The following is a 27,938-nucleotide window of genomic DNA, read 5'->3' as shown; positions in this document are numbered from 1 at the left end:
TTTAAAATCACAATTAACTTTATTTGTCACTCTTGACAGACATTGGTCCACTTCTACATGAAAAGTAGGGAGCATTGGCTTCCACTTAATATCTTAAAGCGCAAGGTTGTACCACAAATCAGCATAACTGATACAGGGGAAAAACTGCTGAAAGAAAACGATTTTATTCTCATGCCCTAATATTATGCCCCCATACTTGTCTTGTATATATAATTACAAGCATATGTATATATATGTGAGTGTATATATGTATATATAGAGTTCTGTAAAGCTAGTTGCTCTTAGATTTATGTAGTATTTTTCATCTCTACACCAGAGCAAGTGGATCACCAAACTTTCAAAGTAAACTAAAAAACAGCTCTCTTCTCTGTCAATTAGAAATTCAAATTAATTAGAAATCCAAATTGGCAAATCAAAATCTAAGCAACAAGATAATAAGCATTTCATCATTTAAAGCTACTCCAAGTTAAAAACATGTTCTCCTTTTTCAGAGATATTTACATCAAATTATGACAAACATAAATGGTTTGTAGAAGATAACTGCCCAAATATTTTCACCTAGCCTGTGTAAGGAAGTCATTATTCACAAGTTTCTCTAACAAATTCAGTGCATTTTCCCAACATAAATAACATGAGCTACTCTAAATATCTTATATTTATTTCAGTGCATCCAAATAGTAAATGGAATGAAATGATATCAAATGGTTATCATAAGATTCAAGCATATTATGGAATCTATTATCACATACACCAGTTTACATCAATACTCTAATCCACTCTAAAAAACAGCACAGGCACACACAAAATAGAGAACAAATTTTTCCTTTTTTATATAAATTTAAAGTATGTTACCTACTTTAAACAACACGAGATTAATTTTTAACAAAATAGCAAATTCCAAACTTTTTCTGAGTTTGGTGTGTGGAAAGTTCAATCCATTCGAATCTTCTGGTTTGTCATCCTATAAATGATGCTTTCATATCCAGGATCCATGTTCCAAATGTTGTAGGAGGTAATAATCACGGCCAAGGCCAGGGCTATCATTATCCACAGGACCATATTGAAAATCACTGCGTATTCAATGTTATACTTATATGCAAAGTTGTAAGAAACTTCATTTTTCTACAGCAAATAAAAAGAAGAGAAAGAGACATTAATCCAATTTTGTCACCATGATTCATTTATCTAACACTAAAGCGCATCTTGTATGACTACCTTCATATAAAATTCAAAGACAAGCAAAACGCAACAACATTGTTTAACAAGAAGTAGTCAAAGTAAACAGAGGCAGCCAAATAACTAGAGTAATAATGTTCAGGATAGCAATTATCTCTAGCTGTGAGGAGAGAACTAAGCTAGAGGGAGTGCAAGAGAAACAACAGAGAAACGGCATTGAAATGATGTTTTCTTCTTTAAACAAATCATATAAATTATATATTATCCATACAGGCACAATCCACTCAAGAGTTACTTAATCCCTTCTGGCAAAGGCAATGTTCAGGAAATTTGGTTCATCCTTTCTGTCCAGAGGATGTAAAAGAAAATAAGAGGAGATGATAATGTGTAAGACCCTGGGTTCGATCCTTGGTATTAAAAGACAACAACCAGGGGCCAGAGAGATAGCATGGAGGTAAGGCATTTGCCTTGCATGCAGAAGGACAGTGGTTCGAATACTGGCATCCCATATGGTCCCCTGAGCATAGAACCAGGAGTAACCCCTGAGTGCTGCTGGGTGTGACCCAAAAACCAAAAAAAAAAACCCAACAACCACCACCCCCCCCAACTGGGTAAAGTGAGAGGTGGGGGAGGGGTGGGGGAAGCTACGGGGAATATGGAGTCTCTAGGCCATGGAGAGTGACTGCCTGACAAGTTTCAGGCAGGAAGTTCTGTCTTGTTTTGGTCTTTCTGGCCAACTTGTTCTTTTTCCACTCATTCTAAGTGTACGACAGTACACATTTTAGCACAGTTCTCAAGTTGCACCGTCATCACCACTTTCTAATATTAGAACAATTTCCTCGCCCTAGAAAAAAGTACAAGCTGAAGGCCTATTTTACTCAGCGAAGTGGGACAGCCAACGGGTGCAGAGGAGCAGACACTGGCTGGAAGAGTCTAGGAGAGCAGCCAGACAGTGGAGGGACAGGCCAAAGACAGCTCCTGAAATACCTGGTACCAACCGCCTATCTCCTGCTGCAGTTAACAGCAACTCATGAGGCTGGAGACAGTACAGTGGTTAGGTAGTGCTTTGCACATGGCCTCCAAATCCATATGTATTAAAGTGATTTCTGATCAAATCTGGGTGTGACCCAAGAACAAAATAAAAAACACAATAGCAGGGGCCGGGCGGTGGCGCTGGAGGTAAGGTGCCTGCCTTGCCTGCGCTAGCCTAGGACGGACCGCGGTTCGATCCCCCGGCGTCCCATATGGTCCCCCAAGAAGCCAGGAGCAACTTCTGAGCGCATAGCCAGGAGTAACCCCTGAGCGTCACAGGGTGTGGCCCAAAAACCAAAAAAAAAAAAAAAAAAACAACACAATAGCAGTCTTAAGATTTAAATTCTGTGAGAAAATACTCATTTGCTACCTAGAATGTAATATCACCTGTTCCTTGCTCCTCCTACATAAACCTGAGAAACCAGTCTCAGACAGAAACTCAGTTTCTCCAATGAAGCATAGCTGACATAAAAAGTCCACTTGAGGGGTCAGAGTGGTGGTACAAGGGGCAAAAGGTGACTGCCTTGCCTGCGCTAACCTAGGACAGACCGCAGTTCAATCCCCTGGTGTCCCATATGGTCCCCCAAGCCAGGAGTGATTTCTGAGCACATAGCATGGAGTAACCCTTGAGCACTGAAAGGTCTGGCCAAAATCCAAAAATATACCAAAATGTTATCTTGGTCAAGGAGATGCTGGAGCACACGCTTGACATATTGGGAGCCATTCAGTTACCACAGCCCATGATACCACTGTTATGCTATGAGCAGTCTACCACTGATAGCAGAGCATCAGATGTCACACACAGTTCAACCTCTCAGGATGTTAATGGAATTATTCCAGGCAGGCTCAGGGGACCATATGGGATGTTGGGGATTGAACCTGGGTCAGCCGCGTGCAAGGGCAAATGCCATACTAACTGTGCTATTGCTCCATCTCCCTGAACTCAATCTTTGAAGATGCAAAGCGTACATGCCACTTGGCCTAGAATTTTCTTCTTTCTGACCTCCCTCCTTCCTTCTTTTTGTTGAGAGTCACACCCAGCAATGCTTGGGGGTTGCTCCAGACTCTGTGCTCAGGGTAATATATGTGCTCATGTGATATAAGGTACCAGAAACAATCAAGGCCAATCACGTACAGGAAAAATGCTTTAGCAACTGGGATATTTCTCTGGTTCCTTCCTTGCTTTTCTTTGGATTGGGGGTGTCCACACCCAACAATACTCAGGGATTATTCCTGTCTCAGCAGTCAGGAATCACTCCTGGTGGTGTTAAGGGGACTATATGGGATACCAGGAATTGAACCCAGGACTATCATGTACAAAGCAAGTGTCTTACTCACTATACCATCTCTCTGGCCCCAGCCTTGCATTCTTGAGAACGATAACATGCATTCAAAAGAGCATGCGCTTTGCACCCTTCATGCTGGTTGGCCTACTTTAAATAGAAGTCCTTTAACTACCTGCTTCAAGACAAGGCTACTTCTATGCATGAAGTTAAATAGCTGGATTCTATGTGAGGACATACATGGCCCAGAGAGGCAAAATCCTGCTCTTCCCTCCTACTGAGCTCATGCAAGGAAGGTACTTTCTGCCTCTTAAGCAAAGGCCCTTCCCCTCAGAATGAAATCGTCCCAAATGAGTCTGATGGGCATTATCTTCACCAGGGCATTAGCCTTGGCTTTCTTATTCTAAACTGACTAGGAATCAAATGGCTCCTCAAGATGAAGCCCAATATCTACCGTGTTCAAGGCAGTGGGCTTCCAGTGGTGGTCCACAGGTTAGCATCAAGCCATAGAAATGCTTGGCCAAAGTGCAAAAGGCTACCACCACTTAACATGGCTCACCCAGATACTCATTTCATGTGACTTATTTAAAAATAAATACACCAATACTATCATAAAGAATTGATTTTCTTTCTGTTTGCTTTATTGGTTTTAGGCCTATTACAGCTGTACTCAGGGAACAGTCCTGTCGGGGCTCAGGAGAGCCTCTGGGATGCTGGGGATTGAACCCAGTTCAGCTGTGTGCCAGGCACGAACCTTGCCCATTGTACTCTGGCCTCCAACTGTCTTCATTTCTGCCTTAGCAATCCAGAAATGATTTCTCCTGTTTTCAACAGCCACAGGTATAAAAAGGTTGAAATCTGCCACTGTTCTTGGCCATATGATGCTGTACCACACCCACACAATTGCTTGTATATTTGTGCATGCTCACACACACACAACATAAACACACGTGATGCCAAAGCTAATGCTTTTGCCTATGTCCCTCTGGATGTTTAAAGTCAAAGCAAGAGCTTGGTCCTCAAACTAAGTAAGACGAAAGAGGGGTACACAAGATGAGCAGAAGGATGTGTACCCTGCATATGTGGGATTCGGATTCCACCCTAGTAGCATGACAATAAAGAGAACATAGGTACACAAGCAGACCCCAGAAAAGTTTGTTGTTGCTGTTTGTTTTATTGGTTTGGGGCCATAAGCAGTGGTGCTCAGAACTTACCCCTGGTGGAGCTAAGGAGACCACATGGAGTGCTGGGGGTCACACCCAGGTTAGCTGAGTGCAAAGCAAATACTCTACCCACTGTACTATCTCTCTGATACACATATCCTTGAAAATGAAGACCTGGACTATGCCACATTGTTATTTTCTGATATCTCCCGTAACACCAATAGCCGAATTCATCATCATCATAGCTTTGACAGAATGACTTGTACCCTTAACTCACATGCTTGTATAAGCTGATCACAACCCGAAGATTTGAACACCCCCCAGCCTGTTACAACCAACTATGACCCTTGTGATGAAGAGACCAAGGTTGTCTCTTCAGCTTTCTTGACCTTCAGTAGTAGTATACTCTTTTTTTTTTCTTTGGTTTTTGGGCCACACCTGGCTGTGCTCAGGGGTTACTTCTGGCTATCTGCTCAGAAATAGCTCCTGGCAGGCATGGGGGGGAACATATGGGACACCAGGATTTGAACCAACCACCTTAGGTCCTGGATCAATGCTTGCAAGGCAAACACCGCTGTGCTATCTCTCTGGCCCAGTAGTGTACTCTTTTTAAAAAAATGATTAAAAAGAGGGCTGGAGAGATATCATGGAGGTAAGGCATTTGCCTTGCATGCGGAAGGACGGTGGTTTGAATCCCAGCATCCCATATGGTCCCCTGAGCCTGCCAAGAGCTATTTCTGAGGCTAGAGCCAGGAGTAACCCCTGAACGCAGCTGGGTGTGACCCAAAACAAAAACAAAAAAATTAAAAAGAAAAAATGAAGTTATTTATGGTTGTTTAGTCATATAATATTCAAGCACGGTCATTCAATATATTAAAAAATAAAGCACTTAGGGGAGAGATAGTACAGTGGGCAGGACATTTGACTTGTATGCAGCTGACCCAGGTTCTATCCCCAGCATTCCAAATAGTCTGCCAAGCACCATCAGGAATAATTCTTGAGCACAGACTTCTGATTATTGATGGGTGTGGCACAAAATTAAAAAAAAGCAAGAGCTTTACTACTTAAAAAGATTTTAGATGCCCATTCAATTTTATAACTCTAAAGCAAGATCTGAAGGGTGGGGCCAGAGTGATAGCACAATGGTAGGGCATTTGCCTTGCACACAGATGACCTGAGATGGATCTGGGTTCGATCTCGGTCATTCCATGTGGTCCAAGCCTGCCAGGAGTGATTTCTGAGAGCAGAGCCAGGAGTAAGCCCTGAGCACATCTGGGTGTGGCCAAGAAAAAGAAAAAAAAGACCTGAAAGGTGCACTTACCTCATCCTTCAGCTGAAGAATGGTCCTCGCCTTCCTCACAAGGGACGTGTCAAAAGCTCTGACAGTCACTAATTCTACTACTGCATTGCCACCATAAAGGCTGTACATGTCATCTGCAAACTGAAGAGTTGTCAACATTAATACAAATCACAAACTCACACATCAAAATTAATGGAAGGGCTGGGGAGGTAGGACAAAGCTGAAGGCACATGCCTTGCAAACACCCAGTCCAAGTTTAAACCTACTGCCACACAGGCCTCAGTGAACCATCGAGTGTAGCACTGGCCACTCCAGGGTCCAAGGAGCACTGATCCTTGTTGTCCAATTATTGCCAGTCTCCTTGAGCACTTACTACTAAGGAGTTCCCTCCAAAATATTAATGAGAAGCTTCTGTGCAGCTACAAAAGCTTCTATTTATCTCTTAGCTCATTGAAATATAGCATGTATATTTCAATGTATATGAAATATACCATGTAGAGATGCTTGTCTTGCATGTGGCCTACCCAGGTTCCATCCCTAGCATCTCATATGGTTCTCCAAGCACAGCCAAGAGTGATTCCTGAGTGCAGAGCCCAGAATTAATCCTGAACATCAGAAGATGTGCCCACCCACCCAAAATACACCATGTCTTAAAACAGGCAAGTCTTAAAGGCTGTGGTTATTAATATAGTCATAAGTATTGGAGCTGGAGCGATAGCACAGCAAGAAGGGCATTTGCCTTATATGCAGCTGTCCCAGGTTCAATCCCCAGTATCCCATATAGTTCCCCAAGTGCCTCCAGGTGTGATTCCTAAGTGCAGAGCCAGGAGTAACCCTGAGTCTCATGGGGCGTGGCCCCCCCCAAAAACAAAATAAAATTAACAAGTATTAACCTACAACATCCAATCCACTGTTCTGAATGAATGACACAGTGTGCTGGGGGCAGGAAGAGGAACAAAGAGCAAATACTATCATCCTAGGTAGTCTGGTTAATCCCAAACATCTGCAAAGACTTTTTATCTTTGAGGGTTCACACTAAGACATTGCTCAGGGGTTACTTCTGGCTCTGTACACAGGAATCACTCCTGGAGGTGCTCAGTAATCAAACCCAGGTTGGAGGCATACAAGGCAAATGCCTGACCCACTGTGCTATCTCTCCATCACCCATATGCAAAGATTTAACTCTGGAGCATCACTAAAGATTACCGGTGGGTGAGTTCCAAGGAAAGGAACTTTACTACAGATCCACTCAATGTCATGGCCCAAGTGTTGTCTTTGGACTTGGTCAGTGTTAAATGGGTACAGTTACAAGTAGAAGCAACAGAAGGTCATTGTGCCATGATGCTACAGAACTGTGCCCTTCAAAATAGGTGAGATGGCCATGTTCATTTTCTATCTGTTTTGCCATATACAAAGTGAACAACTCAGTACTGGCGATATTCCGATGGAAGTGTTCTTTTCCGAAATAGCCCTTCCAGCAATAGAAAGAGGCAGCCCAAAAGAAAGAGGACCCTGGATCAACCTCATCCTTGTTGATGAGAAGCAGCAGTCTCTCACAGGTCAAGATTCTGCCACCAACAGTACTGCCTCACCTTCCTCCACTAAGATGCTAATGGCAGGGGCCGAAGCAGAGTACAGTGGGTAAGGCACTACTTGCCTTGCAAGAGGCTAACTTGAGCTTAGCCCTCAGCATCCCAAAATAAACAGAGAGAGAGAGAGAGAGGGAGAGAGAGAGAGAGGCCAATAGCAAAACAGCCTTACTTGAACCTCTCAGACCCCATCAGTAACTTACTTTTTGTAGAGCATCTGCCAGGATCTTGGATGCATCTTGGAACTGTGGAGACTCTTCTCCATAATGCTTCCCAATTTCATCCAAGCCTGCCAGCTCCAGTGAATATAAATCAGGAGAATGATCCTTGGCTAGATGCTTATGTCGAGACAACTTAGGGGAAGGAACACCAAAATTAGTGGGGAAAGCAACATGTCACAGTCTACTACAGGTGTAGCTTAACACTAACCGAGTCTGACCAGAACCACACCAACACGGAGAAGGGACGGTCTAAATGATGGTGAATGATACTGGTTTACATGAGAATTTCCTTTCTTTTTATTTTGGATTTTGGGGCAATACCTGGCAATGCTCAGGGCTTACTCCTGGCTCTACACCCAGGAATTCCTCCTGGTAGTGCTTGAGGAACAATGTGGGTTGCTGGGGATTAAACCCAGGTCAGTCATGTGCAAGACAAACACCCTATCTCCTGTACTATCACTCCAGCCCCATACACAGGAATATCTGATGCAACAAATCTCATTTTGGGGGAAGTGATTATAAGACTTTGTATTTTTAAAAATGACTCAGTTTAGGGGCTATTGAGACAGCACAGAATGTAAGGAGTTTGCCTAGTACATGGCAAACCCAGATATGATCCTAGGCATTCCATATGGTCCCTTGATCTTGCCAGGAGTGATTCTTGAGTGCAGCACCATAAATTAATTTAATTTATAAATTAAAAAATATATGGGCCAGATTGTGAAACCAATCAGATTTCAGTTACAGAAAGATTAAAAAGATGTTAGATAATCTTCAGGCAGATTTATTTCTTTCCTATGATTTAGCTGATAGCATTGGCTTACATAATCAATTGTTTATAATTTTTTGGCCACTCACGCTATGATCAGGGATTACTCTTGGCAGAACTTGGGGGACCATATATACTGCTAGGGATCAAACTGGGTCAGTCATATGCAAGGCAAGACCGTCCCTGCTGTACTCTTTAGCCCTTTAATTCTACTTTTTTGTTTTGGGGTCAGACTCAGAAATGCTCAGGGATTACTATTGACTCTGCACTCAGTGATCACTCCTGGTGGGCTCAGAGAAGCACATAGGATGCCAGAGATTGAATTCAGGTTGGCCGTGTGAAATGCAAATACCCTACCCACTGTACAATCACTCTGAACTCTCTAGTCTATTTTTTTTTAGTTTTCTGGGGTCACACCCGGCAGCGCTCAGGGATTACTCCTGGCTCTACACTCAGAAATCACTCCTGGCAGGCTCGGGAGACTATATGGGATGCCGGGATTTGCGTGTCATCCTTGCACAGGGGCCATGCTAATCTCTGTATCGTTCCAATTTCAGTGTATGTGCTGCCGAAGCGAGCACAAGGGATGCCGGGATTTGAACCACCGTCCTTCTGCATGCATAGCAAATGCCCTACCTCCATGCTATCTCTCCAGCCCCTCAATTCTATTTTTTACTGAAAAATTATCTGTCTCTTTATCTATCTATCTATCTATCTATCTATCTATCTATCTATCTATAATCATAATGTATGACAAGAAATAAACCCAAAGATGATCTATTGATCTACCTACCTACCTACCTATCTACCAACCAATAATCTTATTGTCTGAAAAAAACAGTAGGAGTTGGAGAATTAACACAGGTGTAGGGTGCTTGCCTTGTACAAAGCTGATGCTGGTTTGATCATGGTCCTCCAAGCCATGCCAGGAGTGATCCCTGAGCACAAATGAGTGTGTCCCTGTTCCCACCATAAAAAATAATTAAAAAAGAAAAAAGAGGAGGCCAGGGAGATAGCATGGAGAGAGGGCATTTGCCTTGAATGCAGAAGGATGGTGGTTCGAATTCTGGCATTTTATATGGTCCCCTGAGCCTGTCAGGAGTGATTTCTGGGCATAGAGCCAGGAGTAATCACTGAGTGCTGCCGGATGTGACCCCAAAACCAAAAAAAAAGGGAAAAAGAAATCAACAACTAAAATAGGAATACAGCTAGGGAACCCTGACTCCCCAAGTTGACCTTCATGAAAGATACCCTTAATACTTTGCCTAAGAGTCAAAATGCAAAAGAATTTGAATGTACGATAAGTTTAAAATTCCCAACAATACAAATTTCTTAATTTTCAAAGGCCATCAATTGAAGAGAAACTTATCCACCATTTTAACTGGTTTCACTATTGAAGGATCCTCTATCAATCATCTCCTGAAGCAAAACAAACTACTTACCAAACTGGAAATATCATGCAGCACTTGCAGCTCCGAAAGAAAGAGCAAATCCACCTGGAGAGAGCACAGAGACATAGATCATCTTTGGGTTTATTTCTTGTCATACATTATGATGATGATGATGATGATGATGATAGATAGATAGACAGACAGACAGACAGACAGACAGACAGACAGACAGACAGACAGACAGATAGATAGATAGATAGATAGATAGATAGATAGATAGATAGATAGATAGATAAAGCATAACTAGTCTTGAAACCCTCTATTTGCATGCTGGCTAGGGACCTTACACCCAATCACCTGGGTAAACTGAGGCAACAACATTCACCCTCCATCTGATAGGTCTGTTTTAATAAAAAAATGAAGTAAAATGTTCCACTGGGCCCTGCCAAAAATGAACCCTGAGCAAAGAGCAAGAGTACGTAAGCCCTGAGCACTGCTGGGTGTGGCCCAAAACCAAAAAGAAAATGCACATAAAACATTATTTCCTGGGGCCGGGCGGTGGCGCTGGAGGTAAGGTGCCTGCCTTGCCTGCGCTAGCCTAGGACGGACCGCGGTTCGATCCCCCGGCGTCCCATATGGTCCCCCAAGAAGCCAGGAGCAACTTCTGAGCGCATAGCCAGGAGTAACCCCTGAGCGTCACAGGGTGTGGCCCAAAAACAAAAAAACAAACAAAAAAAAAAACCATTATTTCCTAATTAAAGTAATTGTTATTCCCCAGCATGATGACTACTACTCAACAGTGTCACTTATTATATTTTTTGGTTTGGAGGCCATACTCAATGATGCTTCAGCGATCATGTAGTGGCAGGGATAAACCCTAGACCCCCACTTGGCAAGCATGCTCTTGGCACTTTGAGGCCTCTCTCTGGCCTAATACCTATATTTTGGACATGGCTATGATAAAGGGACTAGAGAAATAGCACTGATGGCAAAGCATTTGCCTTGCATAGGGGCTGACCATGTTTAATTACTGGCATACCACATGGTCCACCAGTTCCCCCTGAAGTGATTTCTGGACAGAGCCAGGAGTAAGCCCTGGGCACCAATGGCCCAGAAACAAAAATATTTGGACTGGGAGAGATAGTACAACATGTAAGTGTGCTTGTCTTGCACATAGCCTATCCAGGTTTAATCCCTGGCATCTCGTATGATCCTCCAAGCACTGCCAGGCATAACTCTTGATTGCAGAGCCAGGAGAATTGTCAGGTGTGACCCCAAAACAAAACCAAAAATTGGCTATGATAAAGGTAGAATTTCCCTCAAAGCATCAGAACATTCTGGTCCATTGCAATGAGTTTCCACCTGAAGACCAGTCTGTTCTTTTTCCTAGCTTGCTCTCCACTCAGACTAAAAAACAGTATGGTTGCAGTCACCTATGGTCGGTGAAGTGGGGAGTCTGTGACAAAGATGGCATGCCATGTGGTTAACAGGGTGCATGAGCAGGTGGTGAGGCTGACACAGGCTGACAGGAGGCAAAAGTAAGGGCCTCCATTATACTGTCAAGAGTGAAGTAGAAAAATGAGGCAACACATCCAAATTGGCAGTGAATAAAGGCCTCCACATTGCCACTTCAACACAGCTCCACCACCCACCAAGGGGATACCGAGAATTCTGTCTTGTCAGGATTAATTGGTGGCAACTCACGTTCTAGAATACGCTGTTTAGGAGAGCTGAGCTCACAAAGGAGTCCGCTATCTGTGCAGGTTGTAAGAAAATTAACCAAGGAAGAATATATGACAGCAGGAAACATTCAAAACATCTCAGTGCTGAGTTTACCCTCAAGTGAGGTACCCAGAACTGGGAAATTAGCAATGACACCCATTTAGACATTCCACAACTGTACTTCTTACTTCATTGTTTCTACTCAGAGAATTGAGGGGAAGGGAATTGAGAACGGAGTTTTCTTGAAATAGGCGACTGTGGAGCTGTCGCAAGGTCACCGAAAGGTCTTCAAACACTGAATTGGCCTTTCCCACCATATACACTCTCTGAAAGAAAAAATCCAAAGGGTAAATTACGGTCTTACAGATTAATCCCAACATAAAGAAGTCTGATGCAATTTTTTTTATGACATCAGTTTTACATTACCATCAAAGTGCCTTTTAAAAAAAAAGGTTATCACTTACTTCTTCGCTGGGAGCCAACTGCAAGACCACTGGAGTTTCTTCAGAAAATAAGGAATGAATGGCATTTGCAACACTGTCAAGGCTGAAAGGAACTGCCTGGAATGCAAAAGCAAGACTTTCATTACTGGGCTGAGCCAGTGCTTGCCTTGCAACCAAATTTGATCCTGGCATCCCAAATGCTCCCTATGAGCACTGCCAGGAGTCTTGCCTGAGTGTAGAGCCAGGAGTAAGCTCTGATTGCTGCTGCTGGGTGTGCCTTTCCCCAAAAAGACTTTCAGCACTACCTGAAGCCAAATGGGAAAGACTATCATTCAGGTGCTACCAATAAAAAGACCTCAAGCCACAAAAAAGTCCGAGCATTTTTAAAGGACCCAAATCACTTCCAAAGACAAAGATCTCTTTTGAGGGAACAGAGGATTGACAGCCCCCTGGTGTGCCGATGAGTTTTTAATCTCCCAATGTGCCTGCATGCGAAAGAACCTGCTAATAACACGAAGAACACGACAAGAGCTAGCATAAAAACGTGCATTTACACAGCAAAACATTTGGGTTCATTGCTAAGGAAGCAGGTGGCAACTAAAGTCTATTCTACAATGTATTACACTGTGTTCCCAAGTTCACAGGGGTTGGAATAAAATTTAACTGAAAAAGAACAGACCTCAGTGTTCATGTATAAATGAAAAAAATGTTCAAGAAGATTTAGTATTTGTCTTCAGGTAGACTGAAGATTCTGTCTCAAGGCATGAAGGATGTCATAAGATCATAAAAATTTTGAAACTTGGGCTGGAGTAAGAATACAGCAGGTAGGGAGTTTGATTTCCATGAGGCTAACCTGGATTGGATCTCCAGCATCCCTTGAGTCCTGAGCCTCATCAGGAGTGATCCCTGAGCACAAAGTCAGGAGTAATCCCTGAGCTGGACTGACTCAGAAACAAACAAAAATTTGAAACCATCAAAGAATTTTAAAAGGGGCCTGGAGAGATAGCACAGCGGAGTTTGCCTTGAAAGCAGCCGATCCAGGACCAAAGGTGGTTGGTTCGAATCCCGGTGTCTCATATGGTCCCCCGTGCCTGCCAGGAGCTATTTCTGAGCAGACAGCCAGGAGTAACCCCTGAGCACTGCCGGGTGGGACCCCAAAACCAAATAAATAAATAAATAAATAAAAAGACTTTAAAAAGAACTTTGAATTCACAGGGTAATATCACTAAACTAAAACCACCCATGGTATAATCTACCTCTATTTTTCTTGAATGCTTTTATTAAAGTGCAGAATATCATGTATGGGAGATCAACTTCAGCAATGCTTATAAAAAGATACATTCCACCTAGATCAAGACAACATTATCATACACTGCAACACCCCACCTTCATCACTTCACACCCAATGTCTTCTAGCCCTCTAAATCTCTTCTAGTCCTACATTCTTTTAAAAAAGAAATTATGCTTTTTTTTCCCTTTCAAAAATATTTCCATCTCAATCTGATTGTAGAAATCAAGTGCTGTAGTAAATCAAGCAGTGCAACGATAATGGTTCTACTATCGTGGTGATTCAAGTGTTTGTCTTTTTCAAGTAATCCCCTTTCCTAAGATTAAAAGGTTCCTGTTTGGAGCAAATGACTGTGAACACGGCACAGGCAGAAATGATATGTAAAGCTGATGACATTCAAGTATCAAAATTCAGTGGCTCAATTTCAAGATCTAGGAAATGAAATCCATTTTTTCTCTACTCCATCGACGGATGAACCCTCCCATCCCAAAGTCTTTTGTTCAAATGAGTTCCCGAGTAATTGAAGACAAGAAATGTGTGAAACATTTGAAAACACCTTGTTACTTGCTTCCTGAATCAGTCTCCCAAGAGCCCTCCTCTTTGGACTTTGGATAGAATATGAGACCATGTCACACAAATGCTCCCACCTCACCTCCCTCAAGAGAGTTGAAGATGAAAGCCATTCAATTGAAGAAGCAGTCAGAGGTGCACCAGATTGAAGAGAAAGCTGGAGAACTGAGTGCAACTGCTTAAGATCCAATGATAGTTTTCTTCCCCTGAATTATAAACTAAGCATGTTAGTCCTAGAGAAAAATAGCATCACCATACCTGCAGGACCTGTGATTATTCTTTTTGAGAGGCCAGGGAGGAAGTTTGAGGCCAACCCCATGGGTGCTCTCAATGGGTTCTGCCATTTGTGTATATCTTTCTCCCACCAACTACTAGCAAGCACATTGGATGCCACTGATCAGGGCCCAGCGTTAGCACCAGCTGTTGTCACAGCTGCTGGTCAGGTCGAAGGTATTTATGAACATTGGTGATGATGTGTTCAAGAAAAATCAATGACACTCTAAAATTTGGAGGCCACACCCAGTGGTGCACAGGAGCTATTTCCAGACTAGGAATCCAGGCTCCCATATGCCAAGAATGTACACTAGTGTTATGAACTTCCTCCCCTACTCAACAATTTTTTTGAGGTGCATACCTGGCAGGGCTCAGTGCTTCTTCCTGGCTCTGTACTCAGGGATCATTCCTGGTAGGGCTTGAGGGACCCTATCTGATGCTAGGAATTGAACCTGGGCTAGCTTCATGCAAGGCAAACACCTTAATCACTGTTGTATCTCTCTCTCTCTTTTTTTTTTTTTTTTTGGTTTTTGGGCCACACCCGGCGATGCTCAGGGGTTACTCCTGGCTGTCTGCTCAGAAATGGCTCCTGGCAGGCACGGGGGACCATATGGGACACCAGGATTCGAACCAACCACCTTTGGTCCTGGATCGGCTGCTTGCAAGGCAAACGCCGCTATACTATCTCTCCGGGCCCACTGTTGTATCTCTATGGTCCCCGTCCCCATTTTACAATTTTTGTCTTGCCTTTTTGCTTGTTTGTTTGTGGGTCACACCTACCAGTGCTTAGGGGCTTTCTCCTAGCTTGGTACTGGAGACTGGGGTCACTTTTGGTGTATAGGGTACCATGTAGTGGCAGGAACCAAACATGTGCCTTCTGCATGCAAAGCACATGCTCCAGACCTTTGTGTCATGTCCCTGGCCCAACATTTTTAATTTTTTTTTTGTGGTTTTTGGGTCACACCCGGCAGTGCTCAGGGGTTATTTCTGGCTCCAGGCTCAGAAATTGCTCCTGGCAGGCACAGGGGACCATATGGGGCGCCGGGATTCGAACCAATGACCTCCTGCATGAAAGGCAAACGCCTTACCTCCATGCTACCTCTCCGGCCCCACATTTTTAATTTTTAAAATTTTTTAATTTTTTTTTTGGTTTTTGGGTCACAACAACAACGCTCAGGGGTTATTCCTGACTCTATGCTCAGAAATTGCTCCTGGCAGGCTCGGGGAACCATATGGGATGCCAGGATTTGAACCACTGACCTTCTGCATGCAAGGCAAACACATCACCTCCATGCTATCTCTCCAGCCCCAGCATTTTGAATTTTTATATACTTATTTTAGAGGGATCTTCCACAATGATTTTCTGGAAAAAATATGATAAATTATGTAATAAGTAATTCTCCCCCCTTTAAGGTTTTTGGGTCACACCTGGCAGTGCTCAGGAGTTACTTCTGGGCCCAGAGAGATAGCACAGTGGTGTTTGCCTTGCAAGCAGCCAATCCAGGACCAAAGGTGGTTGGTTCGAATCCCGCTGTCCCATATGTTCCCCTGTGCCTGCCAGGAGCTATTTCTGAGCAGACAGCCAGGAGTAACCCCTGAGCACCACCGAGTGTGGCCCAGAAACCAAAAAAAAAAAAAAAAAAAGAAAGAAAGAAATTACTCCTGGTAGGCTCAGAGGACCATATGGGATGCCAGGGATCGAACCCAGGTCAGCTATATGCAAGGCGAATACCCTACCTGCTATGCTATCACTCCAGCCTTTGTAATAAATAAGCCTTGTAAAGACAACATATTTTTAATCTGCTCATTGATTTTTACTGTCTTCTTCCTTAAATACTATGGGAATTAATGTGTTATAGAAATCAGAAAAACTGGGGCTGGAGAGATAGCATGGAGGTAAGGCAATTGCCTTTCATGCAGAAGGTCATCGGTTCGAATCCCAGCGTCCCATATGGTCCCCCGTGCCTGCCAGGAGCAATTTCTGAGCATGGAGCCAGGAATAACTCCTGAGCACTGCTGGGTGTGACCCAAAAAAAAACCACAAAAAAAAAAAAAAAAAAAAGAAATCAGAAAAACTTAAAAAAATTTTTTTTTGGTTTTGGGCCACACCTGACAGAGCTCAGGGATTACTCCTGGCTCTATACTCAGAAATCGCTCCTGGCAGGACCATATGTGATGTCGGGGATTGAACCCAGGCCTGTTCTGGGTTGGCAGCGTGCAAGGCAAATGCCCTACTGCTGTGCTATCACTCGGTCCCCAAGAACTTAAATCTTTAAATAACATTAACATATGCATTAAAGGTACTAAATTGGACCTTCGTTTAAAAGTAATAAAAACTTTCCTCTTCTGACCAATTCAGCTGCACCTCAGTTTGATATAGCAGCAAATTCATTGATATTATTTTAGGTTTCTAAACTTCTACTATGATTTTCTCCTCACCCTATGCATTTTTTTCAGTATCAAGGATCAAATCCAGGCCCTATACAGGCAAAGCACAGGCCACCTCCAGCCTAACTTTGAGAAGTCAATAGGGATGGAGAGACAGTATAGTGGGGTAGAATCCTCAGTCTACCAGAAGTGATCCTGAGCACAGAGCCCTAAGCATGGTCAAGTGTGGCCAAAAACCCAAAATAAAACAACCCCCCCCAAAAAAGATAGTCAAGTTCTATATAGACAGTTTCTATATATATAAAGAATTCTAAAAAATGGAAAGAAAAATCAGTTGGTCCCGTCTCTGAATTTTCTATTTTTTTCTATACTTTCCAATCCATAGTTTCCATTTTGCCACTATCTTTAAATAGCATGCCTCAGTTACTCCAACATAGCTCTTTCATTTATTTTGGGGAGAAGGTTTGGGTCACCCACAGCAGTGTTCAAGGTTTACTCCTGCTGCTGTGCTCAGGGGCTTTTGGGACTGAACTAAGGCTGGTCTCGTGTAAGGCCCGTGCTTTTAAGCTTGTCCTCTTGAAACATTATCTAGGTACTGTCATTACAACAGATGAGAATTTAGTGTGCCCACATCACAACCCAGTCGCAGCCCCTGCCCCATACATGTGCGAGTTTTCTCCACCTTAATAGCTATACCATCATTTTAACCAGATCAGTATCATTTCACATTTATGACTATGTAAATAATCATTCCAGTCAAGCCCTCTAGTATGCAATTACTGCGGTTCCGTTCTTGCTTTTGTGGCAGAGAGGAAAAAGCTGCCATCGTCCCTGACTTGTTCTAGTGCTGAGGCAGTGTTTTCGCTCTCTGAGAGCTTTTGAGATGTTCACTGTCCACAAAGGCTTTCAATTTCCCTGTTTCTAAGTGTTCATTTGGCCTTAGCCTACTGACTGCTCAGTATACTTGAAACCTGATGACTCATACATTATCCTTGACTGTTATCCACATTTCCAAATACATTTTTAAGGACTCATTTTGTTATTCTCTGACTTAACAGCATTGTGGTCAGAGAGCAATGGTTTATAGGATACTGACTGTTTGTTGCGATTTGCCCTTCATGGCCTCGTTTGTAAGCATGGAAGTTGTTTTGGTAAGCATGTCGTGTGTGCTTGGAAAGAGTCCTTACTAGACCAGATGAAAGGCTTAAAATACCCCCCTCAACTCAGCACAATACAGACCACAATGAGTCAGTATATTCAAAACTGGATTTCTTTTGTTATTTATTCTCTGACTGTGGCTTATTAATTTTTTTCTAGAGGGGAAGAGCGGGGCAGTGAGACCTCACACATTCATGGCATGTGGTGGTCTATCTCTCAGCTATGTCCCTGACCCTGCTGTTGCTTTGGAAAATTTATTTTAAAAGAACTTCCACATTACATACATCTAACTAATGGGTTAGGGAAATCAATAGGAGTTGGGGAGATGGCTCAAAGGACTACTATGCACGATACAATTCAAGGCTTGATCCCTGGCACTGCATGGTTCCCTGAGCACCTCAAAAGTGAGCACTGACCCAGAAGTAGCCCCCACCACTGGCAGGTGTGAGCCAATTCCCTCCCCACTAATATAAACTACAGAATGTTTTTGAGGGGGTTGGTTTTTTTTTGGGGGGGGGTCAACCCATCGGCACTCAGGAGTGCTTGCTTTGCACACAGCTGATATGGATTTGATCCTAGTAACCACTTATGGTGCCCCATTATTACTTCAGGAGTATGGCTGAAAAAAACAAAAAAAAAGTGCAAGCAATTCAACCCATGTACTATCTCTCTGCTCTTTACTTATATATTTTAATGCAAGTTATTTTTTGATTTCTTGCGGGGACTGATCTATTATCTGTAGTGTTTTTATTTAAGGAGTGGGTGGTGGGTGTTTGGGCCATACCTGATGGTATTCACAGGCTAGTCTTGGCCCTGTAGTCAGCAGACCCATGGTGCTACTGGGGGGACCATGTGGTACCAAGGATTGAACTGGGGTCAACCTTAACCCCTGTTCCATCTCTCCAATTCCAAATAACTCTAATTTTGGGGGGTGGAGGTCAAATTCATGTTGGTTGTACCTGCTGACTTTCTCTTATTTCTTTCCTCTCACCTGCATCACGAATTTCAAAGCCAAAGGAGCCCCAGGCTCCAGTGGAGTGGCTGGGATTAGGAGCCTACCACACAGCCCACCACAAGCTCATAGTGCATTTCTCTTTGGGCATTCCTTGTGGCCCAGCCCACTTTCAGTGGTGGGGTGGGAGAGGCCAGCTGCCATGTGGGCGCCCCTGGACAGCTACAGTTCTATGAATCTTCTTCCTGAAATTGGAGTCATAGGACCACATATCGGGCAGGCAACTGCCTGGTATGTAGCTGACTTGGGCACCCAGTAGTGTCCCTAGAGTCCTGTCAGAGTGATCAATAAGATCAGAGCCAGGAGTAAGTTCTGAGCATTGCCAAGTATGGCCCCTCAATTTGGGATGTTCTTTTGGAGCCTGTTTTCCTGAAAATAGGGCAGTTTCTCTCTTACCTTAGAAAGTCCTCTTGTCAATAGAAAACATTCACCCACCATGTCATTTGTGTGTGTGTGTGTAGATGTGTGGGTGTGGGTGTGTTTTGGGGCCACATCCAGTGGTGCTGAGTGTTATTCCTCACTTTGTACTCAGATCACTCTGGAGGTTCCTAGGGGACTTTACTGGGTACTGGGGATGGAACCCAGGTCAGCTGCACACAAGCTCAGTGCCGTATATACTGTACTCCCTATCTGAACTCACCATGTCATTTTCTTTATTAAAAAAAAGAAATGGTTTTGCTTATCAAGAAGTGCATTTAGGGCCCGGAGAGATAGCACAGCGGTGTTTGCCTTGCAAGCAGCCGATCCAGGACCAAAGGTGGTTGGTTCGAATCCCGGTGTCCCATATGGTCCCCCGTGCCTGCCAGGAGCTATTTCTGAGCAGACAGCCAGGAGTAACCCCTGAGCACTGCCGGGTGTGGCCCAAAAACCAAAAAAAAAAAAAAAAAAAAAAGAAGTGCATTTAAAACAAAAATTGCTTAAGACATCATTCACAGTGGCAGCCAACAAGGCAAACTGTTGAATGCTTGTTTTTCACTGGTCAAAAGAAATACTCACATTCTCCAAAGGGTATGAAATGACAGTACTGGGGAGCAGGGTAAGTTTGTCCACTCCCTTCACCATCACCATTACAGTGGCCCGGGGACGATGAAACAGGTTCCCCACTGCCAGACCAGGCCACGAAAGGTCCTAAACATGAGAGAAGCATAAAATGAGGCACAGTTATCCACATGGGAAATAGTCCCCGATCCCAAAACAATCTAGCTTGTGGGATGCAGGGACTCTGAGATGTTGCAAGGGCACTGATGTCACAGGGAAGGTGGGCATCTTTGCAAAGGTAGCAGCTGCCATTTGACCCAGGAGGCCAACTGCTCCTTTCCTTAATTTCTTAAAAGTTCCATAGACTGGAAACAATCAAATCTCAAAGCAAGTCCACTTAAAAACACTTTGTGTGAAAAGCAGGAAAACTGGTCTTCAGTGGGAAGCTGGAATGGGGTAGAGGGTAAGTTAGGGACGGGAACACTAGGATAATGGCAAAGGGAAAGTGCCTGCTCTAGAGGCAGGCTGGGGTAGAAGGAAGGAAACTAGAGACAATGGTGGAGGGAAGTGGACACTGGTAAAGGAACCAGTGTTTAAACACTAAAATATAATAATGAATAATTTTGTAACTCTGGAATTCATGGTGATTTTAAAAATATATTAAAAAATGATTTGGGGGAGAAAAGTATACCAGTAAACAAAACAGGGACTGTTCCTATTCCAGATTACAAACCAGTTTCTTTTTTTTTTTTTTTTTTTGGTTTTGGGGCCACACCTGGAGGCGCTCAGAAATCGCTCCTGGCAGGCTTGGGGGACCATAGGAGACCAAGGATGGAACCTGGGTTCATCCCAGGTCATCTGCATGCAAGGTAAATGCCCTACCGCTGTGCTATCACTCCGGCCCTACAAACCAGTATTTTTCTAAAACCAGGACATTTCCTTCCCTCACACTCTTTTCTGTCTTTACTGACAGCATTGCTTCTCTTTCAGAGACATCCAGGCACTATGAATAAAACAAAACTGCTAGAAGGAACTTCTATTGCTTTGCTAATCACTGCAGCTAAAGGTTATTTTGACAGTTCTTTACAGTCAAATTTAAGACTACAAGGTACAAGGCAAACATGTCCTCCTCAATTAAATTAAAGTAAAAAGGAGAGCAGACTGGCACCCCTACTAGCCACAGGGAGGCAGCTCCCCAGGAGTCTTCGGGTTTCAGGGACACTCAACCTAGGGTGTATATGCCTCTGAGTGACAGATGGGATTGGGAGACCCTGTCAAAATCCTTCAGTTTCACCTAGTTGGAGACGGGTTGAGGATAAGCAGTCTCTTCTTCCCAGGTCCTGGCTCACCCATCTCTTACAGGGACTGACTGGCTCCTTGTCCCATGCTACAACCAAGTTAAGCAACAAATTACAGTGCTCAGCTTCCTTCTAGGAAACCAAAGTCAGACTATTCCATAGTTCTGGACTATATTCATTCCCTAAGCATAGGCCACACACAGTTTATAATTAAAAGAAACTGCGATGGTCAAACCACAGAATCAAAACACTGAAATCATGAGATCCAAACTTCAACAGACAAACAAAAATGTGCCTGTCAAGGTGGCAGGAGGCGGGGGCAGAGGGGTTAGGGTACCTGGGGACACTGGTGAAGGGAAGCTGACACTGGTGGTGGAATAAGTGCTGGACCATTGTATGCTTAAACACTCCTATGAATAACTAAATCACAATGCTTTGATAAAATTAAAATAATTGTTAAAAAATAGAAAAGAAACAGCAGTGGACTATTTATGAGTGTCTCCACCCCAATTTCCTATGTTTACAAGCCTCAGTATGCTGGGAGTAGGAGGCAACTAGGTGGGACGAGTAGACCTTATGAATAGAGTTCCGGTCCTTATAATAAAAATAAGGGGTCAGAGAGTCAGAGACTATGAGAAATCAGCAGCCCACAGCCTGGAAAGGGGTCTCAGCTGACCCAACCACGAAGGAACTCTGACTTCAGACTTCCAACCTCCAGAACTGTGAAAAATCAACTTCTGCTACTTAATAACCACACAGATACTAGTAACACCAGCCTGAACTAAGACAAATCTTTATTGCAAGTACTGGGGAAAAACCACCAAATTATATATCCCATCATGAGGACAGACACATTCTCTTCTATACAAAGACTTCACTACAGTGAGCAAGCAATTCCATGATTAAGGCTTTGTAATGATCTCACAAGCTTAAGGCACTTACCGAAAATATCTGCAACTAAATTTGACTTCTACAATGTGGACCAAATAGAATTTTCTTATCTGCTTTCTTGGTCTGTTAACAAATATTAATAAAAAAGGCAGATCCAATTACATATTTTAAAAAAAAAACACATACTTCTTTCACAGAGAAGCCCATGGACAATGCCGCCACATCTGGAATCCGCTCTCCTGGTATAGGCCAATTTCCATCTCGAAAAACAACAGATCCTGGTGACCGTAAAATACTAAACTCGTTCCCCCAAACACCTGAGAAAAGAACAAATTCAAAAATCAATAATCAACATAACAAGCCTCTAGAAACACATGTTTCTCCCTTCTAGTTGAATTAGCATACTAAGTTACTGGACAAAATGATAACTCCTAAACAATAACTGATTATTTGAATGATCTAGATCTATGGCTTTCAAGTTGTAGATGTTGATGGACCAGTCCTTAGAGCAGTGTGGAAAAGCACAGGTCCATATCTTCTTACAATGAATCATTGGTTACGGAGAAAATACATGGCTAAGATTCTTGCCTTACACCTGCCAACCCAGTTTGATCCCCAACGGTTCCTTAAGCATGGTGAAAGCATCCTCAGCCCTAGAGTTGGAAGCAACCTTCAAGCATCAGTCAAGTATGGCCCCAAGCTCCTCCTGTCCCCTGGAGGAAAAGGCCCCTTATGGGGCATTTTGGCATATCTGATCATTAGAAGTCAATGGCTTATTTGCAGAATTTCAAAAACAAAACCCAAAGCCTGGCACAAACTTTTTTTTGGTTTTTGGGTCACACCCGGAAGCACTCAAGGGTTACTCCTGGCTCTATGCTCAGAAATCGCTCCTGGCAGGCTCGGGGGACCATATGGGATTCCAAACACCATCCTTCAGCATCTAAGGCAAACACCTTACCGCAGTGCTATCTCTCCAGCCCCCTGGCATAAACTTGACACCTTTCAATTATTTTTATCCTTGGCCCCTGTTTAAAATACATATACCCGGGATTCCAAAATTCCACTCTACAAGTTGAGCAGGTTAGCATACCTTAGGCTACAGCTTATCTTTCCTTATGTCTCACAGGCAAATCTAGAATGACATGAGGCCATGCAGATGATGGGCAATCAGATGAAACGGGGGTCAGCCACACACAAGGCAAATGTCTAACCCCCTTATCTGATCTTTCCAGTCTATTCTTTCTTTAAGTGTTCTGAGATCCAATTTCCAAAGTCTTGAGAAGGGTTTCCACACCAACAAGCAGCTCTTGGGACACCAACCTGCATCATGTCTGAGAATTCATCTCAATTCCAATACTAAGAACCCAGAGTGAGCAGCAAATTCCACACGTCAAGGGTTCAGGCTTTCCAGACACCACTACCTCCCCCCCCCCATCTAATCACAAGTTATCACAGGTGTTTCAGACTAACAGGCTAGAGATTGGAGGGTCGCAGGACCCCCTTCCTTCCTTGGGTTCAATGAATTTCCTAAAGCCACTCACAGAATTCAAGAAATACTGAGAAAAACTTAGATCATTGGACCATGTGATAAAGGAAGGGCCAGATGCCAATGGCACATTGAACAAGATATGGGGAAAAAGCTTGGTAGTTCCTTACCCTCTCCAGGCCCATCATGCTCCCTGCACTGACATGTTCTCCCAAAGCTCTCCAAACGCCCTTATTCCATGGAACTCCAAGGCCTCATTAGAGACAATGATAATTATCTGGCCACTGATTTTGATTTAACCTACAGCTTTCCTCCCTGCCCCAACAAATCAGGAGAGGAGATTTAAGACTTCCAACCTTCAATTTGGGTTTGGTTCCCAGCAGCCAGCAGCCAGCAGCCAGCCCCTAACCTTAGGTGCAGAACCAAAGTTCGCTGTGGGGAAGGGGGCTAATTTTGAGTACTGAGTCCATGCCACGTTGATGACTCTGCAATTGAGACATGACAAATATTCTAACAGAAAGTGCTCACTCCTTGAGTCAGACAGGCAGTGTAGAATGGCCAATGTTTGCCTTACAGCTGACCTGGTTCCATCCCTGCACCACATTGTTCCCCAGAGCACCAAGCTTCAAGTAGACTCAAGCAGTGCCAACTCTACCCACACTATCCCACCCCCCAAAAAAGATGCTTTAAGTACCTCACAAATTTTAAACATTTGGGGAGTTATAAGCCAGTGAGACTTGGGGATCATAAGATGTCTGGGGGATCAAACCCAAGTAGACTTCATATAAGGCAAGCGTGAAGTACCTACCAGTACTACTGCTCTGGCCCCCAAAGACCATGTATCCTCTAAATAACAACAATAATAAAAAAAACTAGCCTAGGAGTATTGAGACTCGAATTTAAAAATGGAGGAGATGAAAATGATTATTTTCTGTGCCCCCCAAGTAAAAGGACAAACTTTTTTGACCTCTTCATCCATGATATATTAGCCCAACAAAATCTAGCTTACACGAAGACAAGTAGCCAATGGCAACTTTGGGGTTCCTATGAAAAGATTAATACCCAGTCTAAACTAAATCTGGCCATGCCTGGTAAATAAAAATTAGCCTTTAATGAAGCCTCGCTGTCGCTTGACCTAGGGAACTTGGGTATGGGAATAAGAGCTGGAAGCAATAGCAAATGTTTTTGGTGCGGCAGTATTGATAGTAAATAAAAAGCCTCAGGATGGTGCTGATACAACATGAAGAGTTATGAGTTTCAGTTCAGTGCAGCTGCCAAAACAGGAATTTCCAAAGTGTTCTCGCCGAAGGCAGAGTGAGAAGCATAACAGAATGGAAGTCTGTTGCTGATAGATATATCTTGGTTTACTAAAGCAGAAGTTAATACAATCTATGGGAAAGTGGGGTAGCAAGAGACGTCTATGTTCCAAGCACCCTTACACATTTAAAGATACATGTATGGACCTAGAGACATGGCCAGTTTTGAGACGTGGCCTGACTCATAATTCACAAGCCCCAGCAAAGCTAGATGAAGTGATTTTGCAGGACAGATTCTGCTGCCATGCCAGCACCCATGAGCCTTACGCTTTGGATTCCTATTCTGAGAAATGGTAATTTGTCCTAATGCTGCTGCCTTTTGGGGGACCTGACTGAAGCCCCCATTCTTTATCTTTATGTGACAGTGAAGATTCATCACTCCACATTCAAAGCAGTATCATCTGCTGGCAACTATCCCTGTGGTCCCAACAGCCTAGTCCTATGCAAAATTTTCCTTTGTACTGAAGTGAAATTAATTTCTAGGGACTTTCATCCTCTTTATCACCCTCCTCAGTCTCACTACATATCATCTCCAGCTTCCAGAAAAAGGAAAGGAGTTCCTCCAACTACCTATGGCCTCTCCTGCACAACCATGATTGTCTCTCCCTCTACATGGGGAACTGGCGGGGACCTCCCATACACTCACCTATTCACCTATTTAGTCAGTTTACTAAACCACTATTCTGGAACATACAAATGTAGTCATAGGCACAAAAAGCTGTCCTTGGTAGAATGTAAACTCCATAAGTGCCAGGATTTCAGTTGGTCTGATCAATATACTACCCCAACCTGATAACAGTGCCTGATACATAGGTGCTCGATGAATACCTGCTGCATGGTTCGAGAGTGTACCACGAAATGCACTGCCCATTTCACCTCTAACTGGCTCTTTTACTTCAGCATTCAAATCACTTGGGGTGCTCTCATTCTTTCCCTTTTCTTTTTGGTTTCTGGACCACCCTAGGTGGGCTCAGGAGATACTCCTGACTCTGCTCAGCTATAAACCTTGACTGTGCTCAGAAACCCATATATGGGGGCTGGCGAGGTGGCGCTAGAGGTAAGGTGTCTGCCTTGCAAGCGCTAGCCAAGGAAGGACCTCGGTTCAATCCCCGGTGTCCCATATGGTCCCCCCAAGCCAGGGGCCATTTCTGAGCGCTTAGCCAGGAGTAAAGCCTGAGCATCAAATGGGTGTGGCCCAAAACAAACAAACAAACAAAAAGAAACCCATATATGGTGCCAAGGGTTGATTCAGCTGGGGTGGTGGTGTTAGAGCACAGTCTCTCTGGCTGGGGTGAGAGTGTTCCTATTTAAGGGCTGGAACCTTGGGTCCCATGCTCAGCATGACATGGTCTCTTGAAGCACCAGTGGGGGCAATTTGCAAGCATTTAAAGGTGTGGACCCCAGGACACCACACAGGCAAGAAGTCTAGTGCTGGCTTTAAGAGTCAGAGTTCACAAAGATGTTTTCCATGAAGTCACATATAATCATCACAGAAAACAGTAATTTAATTCACCTGACAAGCGCAAGCAATGTGGAAGCTGTTAAGGTCAGAATCTTGGTTTATATGAACTAGAATATTCTCATTAGGGAAACACATTCAACCCAAGTACAGAAGCAACTTTTCTGCCTCCAACCAAAAAATAACCTCCCAAACCCTACGCCACAGTGAATCCAAGTATCAAGCCTAACAGTAAAACATGCACTTTCACAAGCTTTGGATGCAGGTGGCCTGAGTGTCACTGCTGGTATCGCATGATCCTCTGACCATCACAGAGTGATGTCGGAGTACCAAATCAGGAGTAGTCCAAGTCCACCCTATCAGTCCAACATTTTCGCACAGTAATGGCATGTCCACTACCTTTGCCAGAACACAGGAGACTTGGACAAGCCCTGGCTCTGCAGCCAGCTCTGGATTCAGTTCCAGCTTCACTACCTGTGTAGTACTGAGTGATTTTCTTAAGTGTGGTCATGAAGAACTTGAGGGGAAGTGCTCCAGGTTGCTCCAAGCTGTAGTACCACGTGGTGCCGGTGCACACAAAGTACAGGCTCCAGTTCACTGAAGCAATGCCTAGGGTCTTTTTTATTTATTTTTTAGGTTTGGAAAGTGATTTTTTTGCTGTGATTCCTGGAGATGGAACCCAGGACCCCACACCTGGCAAGGTTGCTTCTGCTGAGCCCCGCCCTGGGTCCTGAGCTTGATCACTTGAAAACAAAGGCTGCGGCAAAAATGACACGAATTACATGATACACAGTCAGAAGTGAAATATTAGCTGACCTGTATTCCCCTTCCTGAATGCCAGGGCACTTCAGTTCCTTCCCTTCGGAAAGCACCCATTTATTGGCTACGTGATCCGAAGCACATGACTGACATTTTTAGTTTCTAAATCCTTAAAATTGAGAACTGGGGCAAACTATCCGAAGGTAATCTAAGTATGCCTCGAAAATTAACCACACAACTTTTGGGTCCTGTACCATACTCGAGGGAAGGCCGGGTAGAGAATAAATTTCTGACGCTAGAAAGGAAGACACCCCAAATTGCAAAAATAACCAAACCAATCAAACACACACACACACACACACACACACACACACACACACACACACACAATCCCAAACCCGCCAGCGCCACCGCTTTGGTCTATCTTCTTGGCAGAGGGCTCAGCCTCAGCCTTAGTCAATTGAGAAATGCACCCCCATTCTCCACCGCCTCCCCAGCCGGAAGAGGCCGGGCGGACCCAGACAGGTGACACCTCGGGCGGACGCACCTTCCCCGAAGTGACAGAAGGTGGAAGCCGGCTCAGGTGCCCCCCCCCCCACGCAGCCTGACCCGGGCTGCTCCAGAGAAAAGGGGGGGAAGGAGGAGGCAGGGGCGAGGGCAGCGACGGCTTCCCGCACTGCGGCACCGGCTCCGCTGTCTCCCACCCACGTCGCCAGGACCCCCGCGGCTCAGACCCGCCCGGAGCGCGCCCCGCCCGCGCCCGGGTCCTCACCTGCCACCGACAAGGACAGGAGCACGACGAGCCCGGCCATGGTTCCACGGGGGCCACAGCGGCGCGGGGCAACCCGGAATAGGCCGGCGGGACGCGAACGATCACCGCAGCAGAGGGGGGGTGACGCGCTCCGGCTCTCCCAGACTCCAGGAGCCCGCCCCGTCTTAGCCTCCGCCCGGCAGCTGCCGCCGTGTTCACCAA

At 44.2% G+C, this 27,938-nt stretch overlaps 1 protein-coding gene and 1 pseudogene across 1 annotated transcript; both read right to left on the bottom strand.

Moving 5' to 3' along the window:
• ATP6AP2 (ATPase H+ transporting accessory protein 2) lies at positions 1 to 27,889 on the bottom strand. Its single transcript, XM_049767310.1, has 9 exons — positions 27,738 to 27,889; positions 22,132 to 22,262; positions 19,775 to 19,906; positions 12,111 to 12,206; positions 11,835 to 11,972; positions 9,976 to 10,029; positions 7,747 to 7,896; positions 5,976 to 6,095; positions 1 to 1,122 (listed from the first exon to the last, which is right to left on the bottom strand). Exons 1-9 carry the CDS (start codon positions 27,775 to 27,777, stop codon positions 931 to 933), a joined length of 1,053 nt encoding a protein of 350 aa, XP_049623267.1. The 5' UTR covers positions 27,778 to 27,889; the 3' UTR covers positions 1 to 930.
• Positions 9,014 to 9,114, bottom strand: LOC126000372 (uncharacterized; annotated as a pseudogene).
• Positions 27,890 to 27,938: the final 49 nt, after the last annotated feature.

Source organism: Suncus etruscus, chromosome X (genome assembly GCF_024139225.1).
Source record: "Suncus etruscus isolate mSunEtr1 chromosome X, mSunEtr1.pri.cur, whole genome shotgun sequence".
In the NCBI taxonomy this organism is placed as follows: Eukaryota; Metazoa; Chordata; class Mammalia; order Eulipotyphla; family Soricidae; genus Suncus; species Suncus etruscus.
Note: the sequence above shows the minus strand (reverse complement) of the source record. Positions and strands in the feature narration are given on the sequence as shown.

What these genes read in the sequence shown, in the direction of transcription:
- ATP6AP2 (XM_049767310.1), bottom strand. Translation starts at nt 27,777, where the DNA reads ATGGCCGGGCTCGTCGTGCTCCTGTCCTTGTCGGTGGCAG. An exon ending in CCTGTCCTTGTCGGTGGCAG is followed by an intron (nt 22,263 to 27,737) that starts GTGAGGACCCGG and finishes TTCTTTTCTCAG; the next exon opens with GTGTTTGGGGGAACGAGTTT. An exon ending in TGCATGATATTTCCAGTTTG is followed by an intron (nt 7,897 to 9,975) that starts GTAAGTAGTTTG and finishes CCTTCCCCTAAG; the next exon opens with TTGTCTCGACATAAGCATCT.